Genomic DNA, 25,931 nt, shown 5'->3' with positions numbered 1-25,931 from the left:
TCTGAGGAAAATGTGTACATGCGCACATTGTTTTACATGCAGCTCCTAGGGCCTCATGGATCCCCTGAAGTTCATTTAAGTACCCTAAGTTAACCCTTTGTTTAGTAATTACAGTCTAGTGGAAGACATTAGCGTGGATATTGGATTCAGAAACTCTTTGTTCAAGTGTGTGTTCCAGCCTTTACCAGCCATGTACCTCCCTGATAAATGAATGATTTTATGTAACTTAACCTTTCCAAGCCTCAATCACTTCAAGGAGGTGACAATAATAGCAGCAGCATTTCACGGAGTCGTCATGAAGATGAAAAAAGTGAATAAGCAGAAAAGCTATTAGCACTATGTCTGGCATGTAGTAAATGATCCATAAACAGTAACAGATAATTATTAATGAGCTTGCTTTAAGGGAGCCACAGAAGTATAGCAGGATATTCCTATTAGCATCTGGGAAGAAAGTATGAACCATAGTTTTCTGTTGAGGCCTTGTATCTAAAAGAATTGTGAAAAACAACGTGGTGGAGACAAATTTATGGTAACTGTCTTATACCTGTTAGTAAAAGAAGGCAACCCTAGCAGCATTCTGTAGGGGGTTTCAGTGGTTATATATTTCATGAAGACCTCATTGGAAGGAATAAATCTCTCTCAATGACCGCTAAATACTGACAGTTATAAGTCATCAGCAGTGGTGAAGAAAAAGAATAAGATGGTAATGGTTATGAGCTATTGAGGGGGTTACCATGTGCCAAGCATTGTGCTAAGAGCTTCACATTTCTGTGGGTTTGTGGTGTCCTTTCTGGTGAAGCTTGATCGCTTAGAGGAGTCCAAAAGATAAAGGAATTTCACTGAGTGTAGTAGGAGGTCTGCAGGCTGTGTTTGTGTTTGTACATGCATGCATATGCACACTAGCAAAAACAGCTTCTTATCAGCTTTCACTCATTTGGACTGTTTTCTGAGCCACTTTTTAACATTTTGGAATGTGCCTGTTGAAAAACGAAGGTTTATCATGCAGCGTGTCAGGTTACAACCACAAGATTCAGAAAAGGGTTTCTGAGCTTGGGGGAGTGTTACAATTAACCTCGTAAAGAGCACAGATGAAAGTCTTTCCCATCGTTACAATCAAAGACACTTTAGGCCACTCTTCCCCCAGAGGAATAGTTGCTTTTTATGGCACATTTTAAAGTTTTATTTCAAAAACAGTCAGCATCTTAAAGCAGACTGTTGTATGCTCCCCAGGCCTTCACTTACAATGTGTTTTCAGTTTTCTCAATCGTATTACCACGTTACTGGATCCGATGTGAGCTGCTGCCCTCACCAGATCTGCACACAGGTTTAGCCTGACTTTTTTGCACTCGGGGCAAGAACTCTGTCCCAAACCCCTCTGCTGTTTTCTTCTGGCAGGGGAGCTTGGAGTCAGCGTTATGACATTAGAAGAGGTTACCTTTTTCAGTCTTTTCATTTTTCAATCAAGGAAACTGAGGCTGAGAGAAGAGATGAAACCCAGTTCTGTACGGTACTTTTTTTTTTTTTGTACCCAACACTCAACTGCTCTTCAAACTCAAGAAACCAGTTTCTTGTCCCATATTCTGGGTTGGAATGCTTCCTAATTATGTCATATGTCTGTGCACACACATGGGTACATCTTTGTGTGTGTTTTAACTTATGTACTTAAATATCATATGTCTTTTTCAAGATATAGAAACTGCGACTAATTGCCTTCTAATAATGTTTTTTCACTGAGCACCTAATTGTTGGAGGAAATGACTAAGAGGCCTAGAGCGCCTAGGGTGGTTCAATACCACTGTGGTCAGTTCGCAGTTGTATTTACATGGAATTTCACATCTCTCTCGGTCTGCCTGCTTCACTCCCAATTCTGGTCTCACTGTCCCCTGAGCACCACTTTCAACTTACCCTGGGCACTGGATTTTATTGTTTGAGAAATACTTTAAATACTTTCTCTACCATAATATGCCTCCTGATCAGGACTAGTTTCACCCAATTCTGACTTCATTCGATGTGCACCTCTCATTTATGCAATGCATGGGATGATTGTAGTCATTCGCTGCTTGGGATGTTCTATTTGAGAATGAGATGTCGCCGTTATTAGTTTTACTTGCAGCCAATAAAGGAGACGGGATTCACATCCAAAGCTTTGTCTCCCCAAAGGGTGGCTTAGCCATTGCTTACCATACATTTTTGGTTAATTACACATTGCTTTCTTCTTTGCAGTTGGCTACACTTATTTGGTTGGTTCCTGTCAAGCTCATCCTGTTTTCAGCTGCATCTGCATAATATTGTGCTTATATTTTAACAGTTTGCAAGAACAGCATTGAGTAAGAACCACCCAGACCTTGAGACCCTTGCCCTATCTAACATTCTCACTGGTCACTATGCCTGTAGTCTGTTTCTTGACCAATCCTCATTGATATCCTGCTTGAGCTTTGTTATGCATAGAGCCAATCTTACTAGGCTTCTGTAAAAATCCTGTAAGCTTCCCATCGCTTAGAGTAGGGACAGCAGGTGGTTCTATTTCAGGTGCCAATTCCAGGTGATTGGTCATGGCTGTCTGAAGCATAATAAAGTTCTATGATTTGTACCGTCTGACGTGTGGAGAGTCGATGATAGCAGATGTGCCATATCATCTGTAGCCACGAGGACAAAGGTGTAAATTTCTAAGCGTGGCATACAACAGCCTTCCTGATCTGTTTTCTGCCTCTGTCCAGAATCCTCTCTCACTTCCCAGCCTGTATCCTCACTTCATTCACTGTTTCCCCCAACATCCCTGCTGTCACACCAACGTGACTGCATCTGCCAAACTTTTGCCTAAAATCTCTTGTCTCTTTTTTCTCCATTGCTGCCTCATCCCTCAACATTGATTCAAGTATTACTGCCTTCGAAACCTCCTCCTCACCTTTTGCCCCTTAGCCAGATCTCATGAAATCACTTCTCTAGTTTTGCACTGCATTCTGTATGTCCATAATATTATTAACACATTATGTTATACTCACTTATTCTAATGTTTGCTCTTACCAGACGACTTGGTAGAAAGTCAATATTGATTGAGAGCCTTCACCAACTGAAGCACACTTGAAGGCACTGCCCATCCCAGAAGCCCAGTGGAATGGAAAGAGGATGGGGTTTTGAAGCTGACTTTCTGCTCTTTTACTAATAGAGAGGATGTGTCATTTTTCTGAGTCTCAGGCTATTATACTGTAAATCGAACATCATAATACTTATGTCAGGTTGTTGGTTTAGAAATTGTATTTTTTAAAAAAATTAGCATATACAGTAAGTCCTCAGTAAATGGTTATTATTGGTTATAAATTGGTTATCTAGTTTGTCTTTGGACCAATTCTGTGAGGTGCAGTAGGAGTTATTTTTTTTTTTAATGCTGCAACTGAGCCTCAAATTATTTTCTTAGGTTCATGGATCAAATAAAATTACTGAGTTAGAATTTAAACTCAGGTTTGTGTGATTTCAGGGCCAATGTCCTCTTTCTTATATGCATTTTTACAAAAAAATAGCAATAGTCTCAAACCTACCAAAAAGTTGTAAAAATAGTACAAAGACTTCTGTGTCCCCTTCACCTCACCCAGATTTTCCAATTGTTAATATTTTACATCAATTTTTGGTCACCCTTCCTCTCTCTCTCTCTACATATGCACATGGATATGTTCACAACACATACTTTTCTTGTGTGATGACTCATCACTTTTAATACTCCTGATCTAAAACAAGGATCTCTCCTGCGACGTTATCATTGTACGAGCACCCTAGTCAGGAGGTCAGCACGGTTACAGTAATACTCACTGTACAATCCACATACCCCGCTCAGATTTCCCTAAGTGTTCTAACAATTTCCCTTTTTCCTTTCTGATCCAGGATCCTATCAGGAACCTGTATTGCATTTAGTAACCACATCTCAACCATATTCTTTAATCTGAAATGATTGCTCGGTCTCTTCCCTGTGTCTCATGCCCGTGATAGGCCTTTCATTCTGCAGGACAGCTTTCCACCTGGTTCTGTGAAGTGTTTCCTTATGCTTGGCTCAGGCCATGCACTATTGGGAGAAAACCACAGAAATGATACTGAGCTCTTCCTGGTGTATCACATCAAGATGTACATGGTGATGACCCATCTATCTTATTGCTGGTTAACCTTGATCTGGTCAAGTTGGGATCTGCCAGATGTCTCTACTGTAAAGCACCATTTTCCTTTATACTTGATTACTATGGGAGATATACTTGTGTTATACGAATATCCTGTTCCTCATCAAAGCATCACCCATCAGCCTTAGTATCCATGGTCAACTCCCATCACTATCACCATGGTTGCCTAATAGTGATGATCTATGTCCACTATTTTTCTACATTTATTACTTTGGCTTTCTACGGTAAGAACATTCCCATTCATATATATATATATATATATATATATATATATATATATTTTTTTTTTTTATTTCATTGTGGACTCATGATTCTATTTTATTAGGTGAGTTTTAACCCGGAACTATCATTTTAATCCTCAAACTCTTCCCAATTTGAGCTCCTTCAAGCTGGCTCTTATATCCTCTTGACCTATACCCATCATTTATTAAGCATTTCCTTGCTTTCTGATATAGATGTTCCAGGCTCATCTTGTATTTTTCATGCCCCAACATTGAAATCAACTTCTTCAAACATCTCTCCAGTTCCTTTTTAGTGAAGGATGTTATTTAGAAACCAAGATACAATTGCTCACTGTGCTCATTGTTCCTATAACATATACATATGTGCATATATGTAAACACATACAGAAATACACACATACATAGAAATAGAGAAAATAGTATTTCTATAACCGAATATATATTGAAAACTCATCAGTTCATATCAGTTCATCCAGTATAACACCTCAGAGGTCTTTCTAGCCTTTTCAAGTTTAGAAATCTCAAATATGAGATTTCTGAGGAAACTGGTTCCTTTTATTTTCAATGTATTTACTTATTTGTTCACTAGAACCAATCTTCCTAATGATTCTTCCAGGTTGCCTCTTCTGTTTGCCACCTTCATGCTTCCAGCCCCTTCTTGCCTGCTTTTCTTGGCTGGCATACTGCCACCAACATCCTTAGAAGGCATAAGGGTCCCCACTGCCTCCAAACATTTTGAATGTTGAGCACCAATGTCAAGAATTGAAGCTAGGAAGTAATAGATATGTGCTTTTAGGCAGGAAATATATGCTTTTTCTTTCTAACCCTAACACCTGACACAATATGTAGCAATAGGAGTTTTGTGACTGCTATATGAATGAATGAATAAATGGGTGAATAAACAAATGAATGACTAAACAAACATACTATTATTATGCATTGTTTAATTTTTTAATGTTATGTTGGAATGATCAGAGGATGAGAATAGAATAGATATGATCAAAACATCTTCTTTATCCAGGATGATTTCTGTCTCTCTTCACTTGTGCAAACAGCTTAGAAGGCTAGAGGAAAGGGATAAGATTTGGGAATACCTACTGAAGTAGCTGGCAGAGCTGAATGAAACTGCTCTGGAGTCAGTTGACAGATGAGGCAGCCTGTTTGTCTTTGCATCCAGAATAGCACCGGGCACATGAGGACCCTTTAAGCAGGAGATATGATGATGACTACAAGTGAAAGGCACAGTCTGAGCTTCATTTTGTTTGTGGTTCCTGTGTGTGTGTGTGTGTGATAGAGCTAATATAAGGCAACACTTCAGAATAAATAGTTCCCGTTCACCTGTGTGTTTTTTGAAATTCCATTTGGCTTGAAGTACAGCAGGACGTCCTTGTCTAACTCTACTGGGATGTGCAACTTTATGGCAACTGTGTTGAATGCCAGTGTAAAGGCGCTAGTGCTTTAGAATCAATGCTTCCTCTTTAATAGTGTGCCACTGTAAATAAGCATGTATAATAGTTTTATGGATACTTAAAGCCCATTACCATCTCATTAGAGTTTTCACTAACCCTTACCATGGTAACTACTGGTATGACAGTGACAATACATAAAACTGCCTTATTTTGTTAGAATCACTTTGAGACCAGATTCTGTTGGGTGGCTACTCAAGCTACTTCCCAAACCTCATCTCTCTTGCCTGTTGCCCACTGTGGTGACCAAAGAAGCCAGATCCTTGACCTTGCAGCTCTTCTTGCAGCTGGAGGTGGCTTTATCACCTGATACTAGTCAGTGAGAGTACTTATAAGAAGTGGTTTTCACTTTTCCTTTATCCAGTTGCAGAGGATAGGATTCCTAGTACCTGGGACTGCTTACACGATGTTCTATCAATGAACTTTGCCTCCCTGAGAGTCCTCTGGGTTGGAAATGGTCTCTGTCATAGGTCCTGAAGGACTCGAGGCTTAGTGTAGGGTGCCAAGAGGAGAAAAAGAGATAGAGGAAGAGCAAAGCAGAGAGTATGAGGAAATAGATGGAATTCGATAGAAACTAGAGGAGGCTTACTCTTGCCACCTCAGGCTTCTCAGTGGTTCAGAGACTGAGACCCCAGGTCCACTCCTTCATGAATGCCCTGTGAGCCTTTGGCAGCTGAGTAGGTTCTCCTCACAACCCCAGGCTTTCTACAGTATGACTGACAACCTTACGTTTTGAGTCTTTTGTATGTCCCCTGGTTATTGTGAAGATTAAGTCAGGTAATACAGATAGTTGTGCCTGGTACATAGTACTCAGTAACTGTTAACTATTCATTTTATTGCCTTTGAAAGTGTACAAATCTATTGGTGTACAAGTTTTATGCTTTTATGAACAAAAGGCAGAAGACCCACAGAGAAATTTTCAGCCAGCATAATAGAAATGTCTGGTGGTTGTTCAGTGATTTGAAAAGAGGGAGAGAAGAGGGTTACTTTGCAAAGATTATGGAGAGCCAAGAATTTTGTTTTTGTGAATTTCTTTTTTTTTGTAAAGGTTTCTCTTCTACCAGAAGTCGAGAACGGAGTTAACACCCCTGGTGTGTGTATATCTGCCTGTTCTCTCCTAACACCTCCTCATTCTCTAGAACTTTGCCAGCATCTGGGAGGTCCAGTAAGAAATGCTCTTTAAATCCTCTGCATTCTTCCAGAAGCCCAAGGGGTTTAACAAGTTATGATTTTAACTAAAACATATAACCCCACCCATCCATCCCCCCGTCCTCCAAAAAGGAAAACACTTTCTAGTTCTTTATATGTTTATTAAGCAAAACCTGGATCTTTTGTTATCGGTTATTGGGCAATCAATATAAAGAAGGATAGTTGTTCAGAGATAAGAGTACATTGCCTTGAACATTTCGTAACGTCATATTTTATTAAATGTGTTTGTTTCACACTATCCATATAAAGTTACCATCAGTAAACTTTAATTTTTAGAGATAAGATTATATTGAAAAAAGAATAATTGGAAAGAGGTAATTAATTTTTTTTTTCCTTTAAGCTAAACATCTAATGAGAAAGAGAAAGATCATTAAGGAATTAGAGACTACTTTGATATATTGAATTATGAACGCATAGCACAGTGAAGTAATTTTGTTCCAGCTGCTCAGTTGTAATAATTAAACTTGAAATTCAGCCTCCCAGATTTTGGGGAGGGGGGGGAAGGGATGGCCTGTGACAGTGACATCAGGCCCTAAGAATTAGATGCTTGTTTAAAATATTTATAGTACACAAAGGAATACATTTAGTACAATAGGCTATTTTTCTAAATTCTTTCCACTCATTGTTTAAATTATTTTTCTTTTACTTTATTTTTCTTTTACTTTAGTTTACATAGGAGATTTGGCTCAAATTTTGAATACCTCATTTAGAGGCAGAGAAAAAAATGTAGATTAGCACTGGAAAATCTTTTTTGATGGTGGAGATAAGAGCTGTTGAAATTTTGATATTGGCTGAAATTCTGAAGGTTTGAAGAACTGAAGCAAGAAGTGAGGTGTGTGGGGGAATAGTACTGAGTTTACATCAGTAAAGTTGGTAGCTTATGAGTGAGCAGTGGACCAAATTCTCACTGTTTGAATTAGGTATTGGCTACTAGACTCAAAGCTTTCTATGCTGCTGCTTGCTGCTTTGAAAGACAAAAGTGCTCCCTTCTGTGGCTTTCAGGTGGAAGATGGTATTGGGTTGGAGGCTGGGGCAGACCACATTGAGTGGGGGTGGGGGGGGGAGGGAGCTGGTGGCAGCCATTTCCTCTCCATTATCCATGGCATGAAGACAAGTCCATGTTTAGAGAGGGAAAGGCCCAGGAAATTTTGACATAGAGGGAACTTAGCATCTGACATGGAGGCTAAGATACCTCAGTACCAAGTTTTGGGACTAAAGGCAATGAGACATCTATAAACACTGGGAAGTGCCTGGCAATTCACAGTAATTCACGCTTGACAGCTCCCAGGCATTTCAGTAACTTCACGTAGGACATAAAGAACATGACTGTACCTCGGGGATGGGATGTCAAGACATTGGGACACTCTTCTGCAGAAGATGAAGTACCCTTGTGCTTGGAGTCCTTCCTGCTCTTCAGGCCTTTGGCCCCACACAGGTGGTCACCAGTTCATCTGCTGCAACTCAAAGCAGAAATCTAGGGCTGTGGAGGGTGTGCGTGTAAATAGGTTTGGATAGGGAGCATACTTTAGTCTATGGGCCAGTGTGTTATTTAAAGGTTCACCCAGAATTTCCAGTTCTTTCCCCAAACCGGAAGCCAAGAGAGAAGGAGGGGTCTTTTATGAACTATTGTTTGGGATAATCTGACCTCAAATATGACAGCTCAAGGTAATCCTAGCCAATCTCTGATCATTCTCAAGAAAGGCTATACAAACACAGACTTTCATGGTTATTTATGTGAATTGAGGAATGGGGCATGTGTGAAGTGAGAAATTATGAAACAAATTAATACATGTTGAGTGGTTGATGTCAGCTGGCTGGTGGGAATTAACATGGTGTATAGCATAATTGTTGTCTTTCCACTTTAATTAATTCACTGAGATATTTAACATGTTGAAACATCAAGCCCCAGACATCTGGGGTTTTATGGGTGGTGGTGGTTATCCAATTGTTTACTCTTTGCTTTCCAAGTAAAGTCCATGCTCATTGGTTCTCATTTACTCTTAAACATAGTCAGAGGCCACATACCCCCAACTCTGAGCTCTGTCATTGTGGGAAAAGAAGTGTCTCATTCTGAATGATCAATTTGAATTTTCCTCAGAATGGAATTTGATAGGATGAAAAGAACATATTGAAGAATTAGCAAAACTGGCACTCATCCTGGTTTTACCCACTGATTATTCTGTGAGATCAAGCAAGTCTTGAAACCTCTGGCCTTGCTTCTTCATCTGGGATATTGGTGGGAGGTTAATAATTTCTGCCCTGGTTAGCTCTTCAGGTTGCAGGAAGATGAGACCATATGGGAAAGCTCTGTAAATTGTATGTGTTTTACAAGTTGTTCATGTGGCTATCCAAAAACATTTTAGTGAGCATGTAGATGTTGCATACATTGTGTTTACCTGGTTTTCTAGTAGTGAAAAAGATACCCCTTTCACTCCCTGCCTAGGAGCCTAGTCTGGGCAACACATAACCAAACATTTAAAAAAGCATTGTGGGATGAATGCTGTGATAAGAGTAATCACAGAGTGCTATGCAAGCAACCCAATCTTGGGTAGGGATGAGGTGGTGGGTCAAAGACAGTTATTATTTATTAAGATAAAGATTAAAGAAGCTTTTTGCAATGCTTGGAAGAGAGCCTTGGGAAGATTTGTTGAGCACAGCTGTTTGGTTTCATCCGAAATTCACAGGGTACTTACTAGATTTCTTGAGAAGAGAGCTAAACTCCAGTTAAGTATGTGAGCTTGCTGCTTTTTGGCTGGAGGACGCTAAAAGGCCATGTGGGAACAAGCCCAGTGCAGCTGACACAAACTTAAGCGTGTGAGAAGGGAAGCTTCCTCTGGTTGTTGGCTCTGCACTTATCATCAGCTTAAATCAAGATCTTGTTTTGTCCCAGGTGGTTGGACTAAAGCCATATTAGCCTTGAGGGAAGTCTTGCTTAAGCAGATACACGTTTGTTTCATGTTGGCCCTTACCTCTTAGGGATTTATTTTAATAGTTCTTTAATTAAAAAAACCCTTAAATCTGCAAAAAGGAAAATAGAATGATGGACCCCCATATATACATCTCTCAGCATCAATAATTACCAAGATTTTGCCACATTTGGTTCAACCGTTAATTCCAGACATTGTGTCATTTTACCTCTGCATACTTCATTGTACTTCTCTAAAAGTATGGACATCTTCTTACCTAACCACAATGCTATGATCACATCTAAAAATTGAGGATTTTTTCTTGCATTTTTCCTCCCAACATTTTATAAGATTTCAAGCATACAACAAAATTGAATTTTAAAGTGAATGGCTATATATCTGCTGCTTAGATCTTATAATAAACATAGCTACATGTTTCCATCTAGTCATTCTATATGCATCCATCCATTGATCCATTTTTTAATGTATTTCAAAGTAGATCACTGAGATCAGTAAACTCCACTATATAGTTCAGCATTCCTGTCATTAACAACAGTTTAATATTGAATTCCTTTTCTTTTGAGGTAAATTTTCAGTGAAATTCACAAACCTTGAGGTGTGTTTGTTGAGATTTGACAAATTCACGTGTCTGTGTAACCTAAATCCCTGTTAAGATATAGAATCATAACAGCACCCCAGAAAGTTCCTGTGTAACTCTTACCAATCAATCCCTTCTCTCTCTCCTAGTAACCACTATGAGAGGTAATCACTGATCTGACATTTTCCCCACTAAAAATTAGTTCCTTCTGTTCTAGAATTTCTTATATAAATGAAATCATAAAGTACACACTCTTTTGATTTAGTATTCTTTCAGAACTCAGTAAACTGTTTTTGAGATTCAACTATGTTGTCGTGTGTCTGCTGTTGTGTGACTGCAAGCAGTTCCTTTTCATTGCCAAGTAGTATTCCATTGAATGATTATACCGCAGTTTATTCTCCCAGTACTGGATGCCTGGGCTGTTTCTAGTTTCTGGTTATATGAATAAGTGTCAATGAACATTCTTGTCTAACTATTTTTTGTGAATGTATAAATTCCTTGGGATGGAATTGCTGGGCTAGAGAAACGGCCATATATTTTGTCAAATTGTTTTGGGTTGTGTTACATTTCTACCAATAATAAGTGAATTCTAGTCCTTCCTGTTTGCCAATAGTAGGTTTTGTCAGTCTTTTTAATTTTAGCTATTCTGGTATGTGTAGTGGTATTTCATTGTCGTTTAAACTTGCATTTCCCTGATGACTCATATACTTTTGTCTATGTTTATTGTCCATTTGTATGTCATTTTGTGATATCTGTTTAAATTTTTTGCCTGTTATTTTTCTTTGTCTTTTTATTTTTGAGTTATGGCTGTTCTTTTTATATCCTGAATACCGGTCCTTTGCTATATATCTGTCTTGCAAAGAATGTTTTCGAGTGTGTGGCTTGCTTATTTTCTTTTTTCCCCCTCTAGTTTTATTGAGATATCATTGATATACACTGCATTGATGGGGTACAGCAAAATGACTTACATATTTGTGAAATGATTACCACAATAAGTTTAGTTAGTATCCATCATCTCATATAGATACAAAAAGAAAATGGAAAAAAAATTTTTTTCTTGCAATGAGAGCTAGGATTAACTAACAATTTTCAAACATACCATACAGCAGTGTTGACTAGTCATGTTGTACATTATATCTCTAGCACTTATTTATTTATTTTTTTCCTGGCTTTATTACTCATTGTACAATTCAATGAGTTTTTTTTTTTAAATTTGTAGTTGGCATAAAATAATACATTCATTTCAGTTGTACAGCATAGTGATTAGAAATCTATATAACTCACAAAGTGATTACCCCACTAAATCTAGTACCCCTCTTCTCCTTTACATGTTTATTACATTAGCTATGTTTATTTATTTACATGTTTATTTATTAGCTATTACATTAGCTATTTATATTTTACATCTCCGTGTCTATTTTGTAACTATCCATTTGCACTTCTTAATCCCTTTGCCCTTTTTCACCATCCTCCCAACTCCCCCTCCCATCTAGTAGCCCTCAAAATATTCTCTGTACTGGAGTTTGTTTCAGTTTTTGTTGTCGTTTATTTTGTTCTTTAGATTCCACATGTATGCGAAATCATGTGGTATTTGTCTTTCTCTATCTGACTTATTTCATTCAGTGCGTTACCCTCTAGGTCCGTCAAGGCAATATCTTTTTCCATCCCCTTTCCTTTAGTCTGTGTGTGTCTTTTAATCTGAAGTGAGTCTCTTACAGGTAGCATATGTAGGGGTCTGGTTTTCTTATCCATTCAGCCACTCTGTCTTTTGGTTGGAACACTTAATTCTTTTCCATTTGAAGTACTTATTGATAGGAATCTGGTTATTACCATTCTTTATTTCTGTTTTTCTTCTTAAAGTCGTCTCTCCAACATTTCCTATAATACTGGCTTGATGATGATAAATTCCTTTAGCTTATTTTTGTCTGGGAAGCTCTTTATCTGTCCTTCAACTCTAAATGATAGCTTTGCTGGATAAAGTATTCTTGGTTGTAGATCCTGGGTTTTCATCACATAGAATATTTTATTTTATGCCAAGCCTTTCTGTCCTGCATGGTTTTTTTTTTTTTTTTTTTTTTTTAGAAATCGGCTGCCAGTCTTATCAGTGCTTCCTTGTAGGTAACTTATTATTTTTCTTTTGTTGCTTTTAAGATTCTTTCTTTGTATTTAATCTTTGGCATTTTAATTATGATATGTCTTGGTGTGGGCCTTGTTGGGTTCATCTTATTTGGGACTCTTTGAGCTTCCCGGGGTTGTATGTCTATTTCCATTACCAGGTGAGGGAAGTTTTTCATCATTATTTCTTCAAATAGCTCTTCAATGTTTTATTTTCCTTCCGGTACCCCTATGCCACGAATATTTTTACCTTTGTGTCCCATCGGCTCTTTAAATTATTATTATAGTCTTGGCTTCTTTTTCTTGCCATGCTGATTGAATGTCTTTGGCTTCCCCATTCTCTATATCTGGTTCGATCTTTTTTATCCAATCTGTTGATTCCCTCTAATATACTCTTCATTTCAGATAATGTGTTCTTCATTTCTGACTGGTTCCCTTTTATAATTTCTATTTCCATTTTTATGTTTATCTCTTCATTAAAGTTCTCACTGAATTGATCTATACTTCCCCTAAGTTCAGTGTTTTGAACTCTGCATCTGTGAGATTGTTTGGCACCATTTTTCCTTGATCTCTGTTCTGTTCTCATGGTTTCTGCTTCTTTATCTTCCCATTTTGGCTGCCTTTCTGTGTTTCTATGTGCTAATCAAAGCTCCTAAGTCTCTCAGTCTTATTAGCATGGCTTTGTGTAGCAGGTGACCAGTGGCATGGTCCTGAGAGGGGTTCAGCTGCTAGCCAAGTTTAGCTCCAACCTGTGACCCTCTGGGGCCACCTGTTAAGATTCAGCAAGCAATCAAAAGATGCTGTGCTTATAGTTATCCTAAGAGGCCACACCAGTAGCCAAGGCCAGCTGTCACCAGTGTGAATCTTGGCTCTGCTAAGTAAGGTGCACCAGATTTGCTGAAGACACAACTGGATGTGGGTCATGAGTTGGGGGAGGTGGAGTTTCAGGGAATCCTCTGGGAGAAGCGATTTCTGTTTTCCAATTTGGGGATGTCTCAGCTATGGTGGCATGTGTCTGCACACAGGGAGTGGGGAGGGCTCAACAGAGGAACAATGGATACCGCCAGCACTTCTGCCAGGAAGAAAGCCTCACCTCTGGCCCTCGCTCAGACAACTCAGTGTCCTTCTATAAGTCCCTGGTCACCCCCAAGCAGCTGACCCAGCGCTGGTGCTCAGAGCAAGCAGGTCCATCACCACAAAAGTCCACTCGCAGACACGGCCTCTTTAAGAGGCATCTGCAGCTACCAGCTGCCGCTGCCGTAGCCTCTGTCCCACTTAGCTGCTCTGGACTGGGCAGCATTGTGTCTTTGCCCCCTCCTACTGTTTACCATTGCAGGTTGATTAATGATTTCTCTTCCTAGTTGTAGTGCTTCTGTTTGTCTAGGTCCTTGGTGACTTTGCTTGCTGTTTGCTCCGTGTTTTGGTCAAAACTTCGATTTGGTTGTAAGAAGGATGAAAAGAGCCTCTATCGTTTATGCCATTGTTTTTCACTTATTTCTATATATTAATGGTATCTTTGAACAGAAACTTTTGGCTTTGATGTTTAATTTATGAAGTTTTTCTTTTAGGGTTATTTCTGTGACCTGAGAAATCTTTGCCTTCCCCTGAGTTATAAAAATATTCTTCTGTGTTTTCCTCTAAAAGCTTTATAATTCTAGCTTTCACATTTAGGTTTGTGATTTAGCTAAAATTATGTATTTATGTGATTTGAAATTGGGTTCAAGTATTTGTTTTTTAAAACCAATTCTTAGGTGTTATTTACACAGAAAGTACCACATAGCAAGGGTAAACAAATAGGAATCTAGCTGCTGGGTTTTTTTTTTTTTTTTTTTTTTTTTTTTTTAACAGCTTGTAAGTGTGCTGCTGGGTCAGGCCACAATGGACAGAACTTACCTGTGTATGATTCTTGCCCCTGTTCTTGCTTGCTTTCAGAGATCATGTACCCAGTACCCATCATGTGCCATGCATGAGGCACATGCATGGCACATGAGGTACCCAAGACCTGCTTGCCAGAAAGTCAACTGTGAAGGGGGCTGCAAGCATGTGGTGTGTGAACGTGGGAAGAGCAGAGTGAACATGACCTGATGGTAATCCTCCCAGTGGGAGGGATTTTTGAGCTGAAACTAGAAGGAACCGATGGAAGATGGGGTAGGAATAGGGTTCTGGGCAGATTGCTGGAGGTTGGGGAGGAGACATGCAAAGTTAGAACAGCCCCGAGTGGTAGCTGCCTTCTCCCACAGGACTGGTGCTGTAAATGTTGGAAAGAGAAGGAGCCTTGGTGACTGGCATGTTCCTTTCTGGGTTTCTTTTCAAGACTCAGTGGGGCCATTGCCAAAATACCTGTGTTATATCTCCTTGACCTGTTGCAACTTCTTGAATAGGTTTCTACAATTAATCTAAATATTTTATTTCATAGAAGAAACTTATTTCTTTTGACTGCCAAGGAGAAAGAACCTAGGAGAGCCCATGAGGTGCTCTTTGAAAGCCCTAAATGTATTCCTTGTTGTTCTCTTCAGGTTCTCAGTTTCCCTAAGTGCCGTTGGCTTTTGCTGACTTCTCTCCTGGCCCCTCAGCCTGATAACTGCATGTTCCAACAGAGCTCCTCTCTTTAGTGACTGCCATCCTGCAAGTCTCTCAGTATCATCCTACGGAACTAGAGTCACTTTCCTCAGAGCTTCTGAGCATTACTGGGAAGTCCTGACATTGAGCCAGCCAGGCCTATTTGGGCCCCTCTCCTCAGCATCACTACTGCTGGAAGAAAGCCTGCAGTCTTTTCTTATTGCCCCTTTAGCACAGTTGCTAGAGTGCTCTGTACATACTTTGAACCTTGCTTCCAGCATTCTCCGGCATCTCTGCTTTCTCTCTCTAGAGGCCTTTATGCTCTGGGTTGAGGCCATCAAACTGGTGCTGCTAAGACTCTCATCTCCCCTTTCAAATTGTTTCTTTACCCCCATCCACTTTTCCTCCACAATTGTATCTCTTTTATAGTTCAGGCTTTGGCTCCATCATTTATTTTTGCTGATCAAAGCATCCCTATCTGCTAATCTGCTCTTCTACTAATAAATATCTGATCTCATTTCTTTTAACCACTACCCCCTGATGATAATACATAGTTAACAACGCTTGTACTTATTTCCTGGGTAATTTCTCGAGTTCCTGTTTGGCTTTTCTGGCTGCTTTTGCAACCAGAGTTTCCAGCATGGTGGTCTCGCTCTCTTCCTTCACTTCTTCAGCGGCATCCATTCTTCGGTTCCAACCCAACCACTACTAAAGTTGCTTTCTCGTCACCAAATGAGACACATCTTTTTCTCAGCCCTCCCGCCTTTCGATTTTTCTGTGGCATTTAACTATTGAATAGTTAAAATTGTTTCTTTATTTGACCTGTCACTGAATATTCTTCTCTTTGTCAGTTTTTTTTTTTTCCCTTCGCTGGAACTTCTTTGTCTTTCTTTCTAAATATGACATTCTTCAAGGTTTTGCCTTGTTTTTATTTCTTTTTCTGCTTAGCAACTTCATTCATATTTTTTATGGCTTTGTGTTATTCTAGGTATTTTCCAAATGTGTGATTCCTACATGTCACCGTTTTCAACATCTGTGGACATTCCTACCAGAATTCCCTCCTCCCTTTCTTTCCCTTTGCTCCCCTTTTGTTGATTAACTCATTCGTTTCATATATTTATCATGTATCCCCACTCCTTTAACCCAGCACCCTTGATAGACATGGCTAAGCAGTCAAGATGGTCTTTCTCACTAAACTTGGTTTTGACCTATGAATGTGCTAATTAATATGCAGTGGTGCTAGTCGGTACATCAGTTGCATCTGTTTGTCATATTTGTACCAGATTGTCTTTAAGGTTGATTGTTCTCCTCACATATTGAACAATGTGAGAAATCCATATAACTCCAGCTTATATTCTGCCCATGGTATTAGAATCCCTGCTCAGTTCTCTGGGCAGAATATAAGATGGAATTATATGGATTTCTCACATTGTTCTGATTTTTAAAAGATATATGTAGAAAAGGTAGGTAGGAAGTGCAAGAGTTGTCTCAAGATTGGCATGAAATATATCTCTATATATATTTAAAAAGGTCTTTTGCAGTTCATGAAAGCATTCTCACTTGTCCCTTTGTCTCTGGGTATACTATATATATGCATGAACAAATTTTAGTAAATATTTTAAAAAAATATAAGCCATGGCAGGTAGATACATATGCATTTCAGGAAAAAGCACTGGTTTTACCTACCCCTAGAGACTAATTGGATTGAGCCATTCAGGGAGAAGGCCATTCCAGAGACATGGATCCTCTACTGCGTAGATCCTGCCTGTAGGATTTTGGAGTTTTTGTTACTCCAAACACTCTGTGAGCTTTCTAAACTTTGGCATGGAATGATGCCTTTCTGACTTGAGGTTTGGTGATCCTTGGCACACTCCCCTCTTCTAGTACAAGAATGCATTTTCTGCTCTAAATGTTTTCCTCCCTCGCACAGCAGCTGTGACAGGTTACAGTCTCCCAATTCCTGGGAAAAAGGAAAGATGGACTGCAAATTCTTTGAGTCTGAACTTTGAGTTTTAAATCAGATTGTAAATGGAATTCAGTTATGTGGTAGGTGACATGGGCCCTGGGGTGAATGCTGCTGCTGCTAGCTGTGTGACCTTGGGCAGTGACTTGTGTCTCTGCATCTCTGTGTCCATGTATGTATGCCAAAGCCATTAGGTTGGCTGGTCGATACAGTCCTTCCAGACCCAGTGTTCCACATCTATTGTTTTCCTGGTTGTTGCTGTGATTGCTTTATCTAATGATATTCTCTTGTTTAGACAGTAAACAAAGTTCTATGGCAAGATTGGAGTTTTAAAAAAGTATTTGAAATTGTGTGTATTTATACACACACACACATACACACACACATCTATCTATCTCTCTCTCTCTCTCTATATATATATATATCTGTTGATCTGTGTTAGAATAATTTCAGGGTCTATAGGAAAGGAAAGAATGTCCTGCCTTGGAAGACTCTGAGTGTAGCTAAGGGGATGGGGAAGGGGCAGTTCTAAGAACTACCAATTAATTGGGTGCCCTTAGGTTTATCACAGCAGCCAGGAAACAGAGGAATCCCCTCAAGCCTGGTACCCCATCAAGCCACACAGTATATGGCCGTGATTAAGAGCACGGGCTTTGGAATTAGGAAGAAGACTTGGGGTTCTAGTCCTGGCTTGAAGGTGATGACACTTGAGCAAGATAACCTCTCCTAAATCTAGTTTTTATGTTTGTAAATGGAATAGTAGTGCTTCCTTCATAGCATTGCTGTGAGAATTAGTTCGGATAATACCTAAAACTCTTAGTCCATGCAGCGTGTAGTAATTTCTCAATAAACACAGCCTATTAGAGTGCTTGCTTTGGACTGAGCTAGGCAATTTACCTCCAGTGTCTAATTTAATCCACATAAGCATACTAAAGCAGTAGAAGTTGTTACTCACATATTATGGAGAAGGAAATTGAAGTTCAGAAGTTAACCAACTCATATTTTTCAACATTACACAAGCAGTCAGTGGCAGAGCTAGGATTGGAACTAGATCTTCCTGCCTCTAGAGTTTCTCTGCACCATGTATTCTGCCTCCTGGAGTGAAGGAGAGCTGGCTTTATTGTCCCCACTGGGCCAGGCTCAGGGGGGGATCCAATGACCATGGTAAAAACAAGTCATGGGTTTCCACAGGTGCCGTTCAGATTAAGTTCCAAAATACTATTGGAAGTTCATTTGTTTGAAAAGTCCAAAGTTATTTTATGCTAGCTTCTGCTATTCATGATGCCTGTTGGTGGCAGGAAGAGTTGCCATGCTTTTGTTATGATAATCAGCTTTGTTTTTGACCATGAAAATTCTTAACTTGCAAGTTTGTAAGTCAAGGACTGTGCAAAGCAATACAGAGAAAAAGTGTTCTAAAAGAGATAAGGATACAACGCCATGCATACTCAGAGAAGAGAGAGTCATAGTCAGTAACAGGGTGCCATGGGATCATCAGTTATCTTCCTAGGGTGTTGGTGGTGGTGATGACATTCAAGATGGGCCTTGAGGAAAAGGAAGCGTTTTGGAAACGTGAAAGTAGCAGGAAAGAGAGCAGTTCCAGGAAGCATTACAGATACATAAAACTGAAGCTCAGCTCTGAGAAATGAGGAGATATGGAAAATTCCTTCAACTAATTTTTTATAACTTTTAATGCCTCTGATTATGTCACAGGAACACAGGCCATGGAGTCTAGGAAAGAGACAAATACCATATCAGTCAATGAAAATATTTTTAGGCATCTTTGTCTTTCCTGCACTTGCAGGGAAAACTTCCAGCATTCAAATGCTTATAATCCTATCTTTAAATTTTAGACCTGCACTTAAAATGTAGTAGTCCTAGTTGAGATGCCCTGTCAATGTAAAACATATATTGGAATTTGAAGATGTAGTAAGAAAATAAAATATCTAACAATATTTTATATTGATTACATGTTGAAATAATAATACTTTGAATATATCGGGTTAAAATGAAAATATTAAAATTAATTTCACCTGCTTTTTACCTTTTCAATGTGGCTACTAGAACATTTAAAATGACATATGTAGTTCTCATTCATAGCATTCATTCTATTTTATTGGATTGTGCCAGCCTAAAGTACTTATTATATCCTTGAAGTTCTGTCATCCATTTTAGGGTTAACTGAGTCACAGATGGTTTAAGCTAGGTTCATGTCAGGAAATGTATCTGATCATTCAGATGTGATAGAGACCTAGGTCATGTACATTGTTCTCTGAGCTTCAGATATTTCATCTGCATAGTGGGGACATTGGATCAGATATCCTCCATGGCCCCTTAATTTTCAAAACCACGAATCAAGCTTGGATTCAATGATTGTTTTACTTTTTCTGAGTCCGTTGAAAGGTCTTTGCTACTCCCTTTACCCTATATCAGAAAAAATCAGGACTATTTCCCTTTGCTTCTGGTGCTTTAATAAATCCTGAAGTGGAAAGACTTTATAGAGAATTCTGATAGATTTCAACACCTTTCCCTCCCTTTTCCTTTCGCTGCCCGTTGGTCCCAGCTAGGATTGTCTGAGTGTGCTCCTCAGCAAGGAGCACACTCTTAAAATGATCCAAGTATCAGAGGGCTTGCAGAGGTCTCATTTCTATGGTTCCTGACTATTAAAGACTATGGTCAACACTATTAAATACTCAAAGCATGGTGATTCCATAAACTTTTTTTTTGGCATTATTTAGATCCATAAGGGCCAAGATTCTGTCTTTTCCTTTTTTTTATCTGCTAATGTTAGAACAATTAATTTTCTTTGTAAATATCTTTCAGTAGTTCATCTTCATATATACTATCAAACTGTCCATCCACCTTAAATTAATATACCAGGCATTGGGCTGACACAGAGATGTCAGACTTGGTCTTTATCCTTGAGGAACTCCTGGATAAAGACCAACAAGGAGAATCCATGGTGCTTGGTAACTTGAGAGGGATATTCAGCGTGTTTGGGTACAGGTAAGGAAAGGAGGTGACCCCATGAGCAAACTCAGGCAATGAAACATTTACTTTCAAATAAGAGTTTTGATATTCTAGAGTGAGACAAGGTTTTAGTTAATTAGCAACAAGTCAAATAAAATCTGCCCTATATATATTAGATATAATTCCATTTTATGGAACACCAGTGTCTGGATGCAAGTATGTTCTATACTAAAATCCCCTCATAATACAAATCACACCATAGTATTTTGCCATTAAATTTATTTTTCTTTTGGAATGAGACTTTATAGTATGTTATAGTTTTTAAAAGTAACAATATGGAAAGGGGTTTATATAAAAAACAAATTTTAATGGTTTAAAAATCAAGGGCACTGGAAAGAGAAAATACTGCTATGTCTGTGGCATTCATTTTACTGCAAGTGCCTGAATCTAAGTTATCGTTAATAAAATCTTGAATTTTCTCTTAAAGAGTGTGGGTAAATAAAATATATCTGAAGAGGTATTTTTGGTAGCCAACACTTCTTGGCTTTTGATTTGAGGTCTGTGGGAATACTAAAATAATAGGCCACTAATTGGCTCAGATTAAATCTCAGATAATTGGACCTATCGTGAGCACAGAAATGGTAATAATAGCTAATGTTTTTATACTGTAGGAGATGGTTATTTTGTTTACTATGAAACAGGAATTTATCTTGGGTGGACAGAAGATTAGAGCAGTCAACTTGTGTACCTATGATTAGGAGATACTTTATTATATATATTAAATGTAAATACATACTCATCTTTGTATAAAACAGCAATGTGCATTTTGAAAAAGGAAAACTAAACATTTATTGAGTGTATTTAATACTGTGAAATTCAGATATTCATAGTATGAGGACCAAATATTTGTGGAAGATTTCCTTGGAAGTAATTAGGGAAATCTAAAACATTCCCCATGACTCAGTAGCACTTTTATAGCAAAAAGAAAAAGTAAATGTGACAAGTTTATGTCATCTTAAGACTTTTCCAAGACACAAATCTACAAACGAGAAGAAACTAGAGATATCTGTAAAGGTACCTGTTCATACGCAGTTCTATGAGGATGAACAATATAGGAGTTGGTCATTTTTTCTGGAGGTTGGAGAGTCGAAGAGGTATACAGTAATAACAGTGGTGGCAGCAACGTTTACGTAGAGAGCTGAACTTATTAACAGGAGCAGCATACTAATTGCTGCCTGAAAAATAGCTTTGGATGAGAAGAGTGATGAGTTCTCTGTATCTCTGTTTCTCTTCCTCGTTGTTTCTCTCTCTCTCCCTCCTCCCCTCTGCACTGCCCTGCAGTGCTGTGTATCTTAGTTTCTGTAATTAAAATCAGTTCAGTGTGAAAAATTTGACAATACTTTTATGCCATTCCTTGATATAACTACGTTGGGAGTCTCTAATGAAGTTTTGTCAACGTGCTGGTGTCTGATAACTAGAGTTGCCCCAACTTGTTTGTAAGGATTGTATGTGGGCACAGACATTATTGGTATACTTCTTAGTTTTTGAGAGCTCAAATAGCTGCCCTTTGTCCAGCAGTAAGTTAAATAATAAGGTTCACTTATTACTGTGCATGTAAAATGGAAAAACTCACTATAAAGTATAACTGCAAATGATTACTAATCACCTACTGTATAATGAATCATAGATTTTAATTATTCATTTATATGCTCAGTCATTTTTGTTCAATAGATGTTTACTGAGTGCCTACTGTGTGCCAGGAAGGATATAAAGTTCTAGAGATATAGCAGTGAATAAGATTGAGAAGGTCCTGAGCTTGATAGATGAGACAGACAATAAACAAACATGCCAATGACAGATAACAATAAGTGATGAGAAAGGCATACACAATGATGATTATGAGAGAGAGGAGGTGGTGTGGAGTGTACTTTAGATATGAGATGATTAGTGGAAGCCTTTCCAAGGAGGCAACAATTGCAGTGAGCTCTGAAAAAATAAAGGCACCAGACTTCTAATGTGAAAATAGTTCATGTAGTCAGTGGCATTTAGTATACTGAGAACCGAATTTGTTCTGTTATGTGATGCCACTCATGTGCAAGGATGATATTCTGAATTGACCTAGGAACCAATAAGGAAGAATAGTAGTCTGGCCCTAGAGCACAGCCTTGGAGCACCCTGTCAGGTATTAAGCTCTTAACTTTTTGGTGATTGGGGAGTCTCAGGGGCGGGTCAGGAGCAGCTGAATTGGTTCTCAGAGAGCTTGGGGGCCACAACCATTTTCCTATTATGGTAGGGAAGTATTTAAGAAGCAGTATGACGTGCAATAGCTAAACATCAGCTATGCTTGTGTGTAATTTTGCAGTCCAAGGAATTTTAATAATTAACCAATCACAGTTACAGATCATTTAAATAATTCTGGCTACTTTACCTAGTTCAGTAGAGAAAAGGAAGGATTAAATTCCTGTTTTCAGTGCTCACTCAGTCATGATTTTATAGTCTGGGTCACATTTCGAGGAGGTAGCATTATCAAAATGGGTATATTCTTCCCAAGAAGTTAATCAACCCAACTTCATGTGTTTTTATAGGCGGCATCACTGTCCACATCTCCCTACGAAGATCTACGATACAACAGAGAAACCATGTCTTCTCTCCGAATATACCGAGAACTACCCTCTCTATCACTCTTACTTGCCCAGAGATTCCTTCAAGCCCAAGCGGGAGTACCAGAAAGGGTCCATCCCAATGGAAGGCATGACTACATCGAGGTGAGGGCCATATTGCGAATATATGAGTGTATTACATTATTGGAGTGATGTACGGTACTAATGTATAACATTAATGTAATAATGTGCAATATTGTATTAATGTGCACCATCAACGTATGCTATTAATGCCTTAATGCTAATATGCTATATCTCTGAAAGGAAATCCTGCAATTATTAGCCTGTTTGGTTCTTCCTCGTTTCCTCTTAAAGAGAAAGAATTCTTGTTTGGGGATAGGGAGTAGAGGGAGGGGAAAATCTAACTCGATCTACCTCAAAAAGGGCTGGCTCTTACATAAAGTAATAGAGGGATGGAAAGAGGGGGATGCTGCCGAAAAGGGAATTTTGGGCTTTGGCACCTAAGCTGCAGGTCAGCTTGGGTGGTGGTAGCAATGTTGGTAGTGATGAATAAGAACTCGATCATAGAGAAAGAGTGAGCATTTTTGAAATTATTCTATAGATTTTTGACTTGTGGTCCCCTTGAATGTTCAAGAGTATGAACAAAGAATATTTTCTCTTCTCTTCTCTTCTCTTCTCTTCTCTTCTCTTCTCTTCTCTTCTCTTCTCTTCTCTTCTCTTCTCTTCTCTTCTCTTCTCTGTCTTCTCTTGTCTTCTCTTCTCTTGTCTTCTCTTGTCTTGTCTTGTCTTCTCTTCTCTTCTCTTGTCTTCTCTTCTTCCTTCCATCCTTCCTTCTGTCTTTCCTTCTTTCCACATTTTATTTATTTATTTTTCCCCTACTCCCTCCCCTCTGGTAAGAATATTTCCTTTTAAATTACTCTTGCTTTATAAACTCTGATTCATTAGATCCAGTTCTGTGCAGAGACTGAACCACCTGGCTTAGTGTATTTGGGTGGCAGAGGTATCTGTATTAAAGGGCTGGGGGAAAATGATCAAGTTCAGGATTGTTCTATATGTTGCAAGACTCTAATAGAATCTGCCACTGACAGCTCAGTGACTATCAGGTGGTAAACTGTGACTAGTGACCTGCGACTGGTAACCTAGTGGAGTAGAAACATCTTTGAGTGCAGTTGGGCAGTGTGTCAGATAGTATACCTTAATCTCCAGATGAGACCAGAAAGATGGACACATTCTTTGCCTGCAGTGTTCCTCATCCCTACAGGGCAGGATTGCTGTGAAGTGGAGATGAAATTGTTCCAGCACAGCGCCTGCTCATTATAGGTACTCAAGACCTGGTAAATTTTCTTCCTATTGCTTCTCTTGTGCCTCATAATTCTGTGCTTTTCTAGTAAAGGTACCAGATGACCCAGGCTAAGCAGAACATCTCCAATTCATTCTGCTCCCAGGTTATTCCTAGGATATGCCTGGAAACATCCTCTATTGAGATTGTGTGCTGGAGGCATGAAGTATTCCCACTAAAAGCTGCTGTTTTCTAGATCCAAAGGAAGAAGTCCATGTCTGGGCTATGGGGCAGAAAAGACCCACGAGGGAAGAAATGAAATCAAGGGATTCCTGAGCTTGGCGGAAACCTTTGAGTGGGGTAGCTTGACAAGTAGAGGGCCCTGTCTAATGCTTTCCTTAAATCAGGTCACTTTTATGCTAAGCAGTTCTCTTAAATGATTTGGTTTAACACAAGGTTTCTGGGTCCTGGTTCATGAAAAAATTGTCAGTTATGCAACCTGTTTTTCAACCTATTAAATAATATGAACCTTAAAGTTTGGGCTTCATTTTACCAAGAAAAGCATTCTTAGTTTCTAAGAGCCTAAAAACCACAACAAGGATGTGGCCCTTTTAGGAACATTGCTTTTTCTTTTAAGAAACCATGGTCAACAATAATGAAAAAGTCCTTGGCATATACATAAGAGACATGCCTTTGGTAGGAAAGGATAAAAGCTGTGTTGAGCAATGGCTTCCAAATATCGTGTGCAGCCTCTAGATGCTGGTCTTCTCATCTCATTATACCCAGTTTGCAGGAAATCAAGAATGCCTTGTGAATGTGAAGTACAGCACAGCTTCAGATATTGTTATATTAGGGATCTGTTTCCTGTCTGGAAATACAGAAGAGGGTTTTCGAGGGTTGGGTGTTGAGGAGTGCTTTTTGTTTGTTGCCCACAAGCTGAGGAGAATGAGAATAAACCCTCCCTCCAGGGCAGCAGCCCTGCTTTGTCACCTGGCTCTGAGCAACCCCTCCCCCCCACCAGATGCAGCCCCACATTCCCTTCTGCCCCCCTGATGGTGCTTTGCAAAACAAAAACTTCCCCTCTGACCTGTCCTAAATTATTCTTGCCTCTTTGTCACTTACAACAATAAACATGTCACCCAGAAGGTCTCTCTGTCCCTGCCAGAGCCAGACTAACAATATCATTCATGTCAAGATGTGGCCAAAGTGGAGGAATGCATAAACTGAAAGAATTTCCAAAACAAGATGTTAATGATCAGAGGAGTTTAAAAAGAAAAAGTGTTGGGATCGAGGTTACCCATGGGAAGGAAAAAGAGCACAAATACTTCTCTCTTCATTTTTCTTTCCTTCTCCAGAAAGAGAACTAAGGGGAAAATGAGCAGAGGGTACCTTTCTCTCCTTTGTACCTCAATTTCATCTTTTCTCAAGCCTGTGCCTGCCAGGCTGGGCACTAGTGTTCATAGACTAAGAAAAGAACTATGTCCTTATCAGGATGAATTTTTTTTTTTTTTCACTATCCAAAGGTTAATTATAAACTTTTAAAAAAGTTTCATATTTTTATTTTTTTCAGTTATAGTTGACATACAACACATTAGTTTCAGATGTACAACACAGTGATTAGACATTTATATAACTTACGAAGTGATCATCCTTATAAATCCAGTAGCCATCTGACACTATACATAGTTATTACAATACTACTGACTATATTCCCTATGGTTTACTCTGTATCTCCATGACTATTTTGTTAACTATCAATTTGTACTTTTTAATCTCCTCTCTTCACACATCTCCCCGCCCCCAATCTGGCAACCATCAAAATGCTTTCTGTATCTATGAGCTT

General features: G+C 39.0%; 1 protein-coding gene across 1 annotated transcript in view; it reads left to right on the top strand.

Annotated features, from left to right (window-relative positions):
* SAXO1 (stabilizer of axonemal microtubules 1) overlaps positions 1-25,931 on the top strand; it is an 82,367-nt gene that overhangs the window by 35,028 nt on the left and 21,408 nt on the right. Inside the window, exon 2 of the mRNA XM_016136243.2 lies at positions 22,774-22,953. Within this exon, the coding sequence (XP_015991729.1) occupies positions 22,774-22,953 (180 nt within the window). The remainder of the gene's footprint in view (positions 1-22,773; positions 22,954-25,931) is intronic.

The sequence above is a fragment of the Rousettus aegyptiacus genome, unplaced genomic scaffold (genome assembly GCF_014176215.1).
Source record: "Rousettus aegyptiacus isolate mRouAeg1 unplaced genomic scaffold, mRouAeg1.p scaffold_m13_p_3, whole genome shotgun sequence".
NCBI lineage: Eukaryota > Metazoa > Chordata > Mammalia > Chiroptera > Pteropodidae > Rousettus > Rousettus aegyptiacus.
The sequence above is the reverse complement of the archived record's forward strand: the minus strand, read 5'-3'. Positions and strand labels throughout refer to the sequence as shown.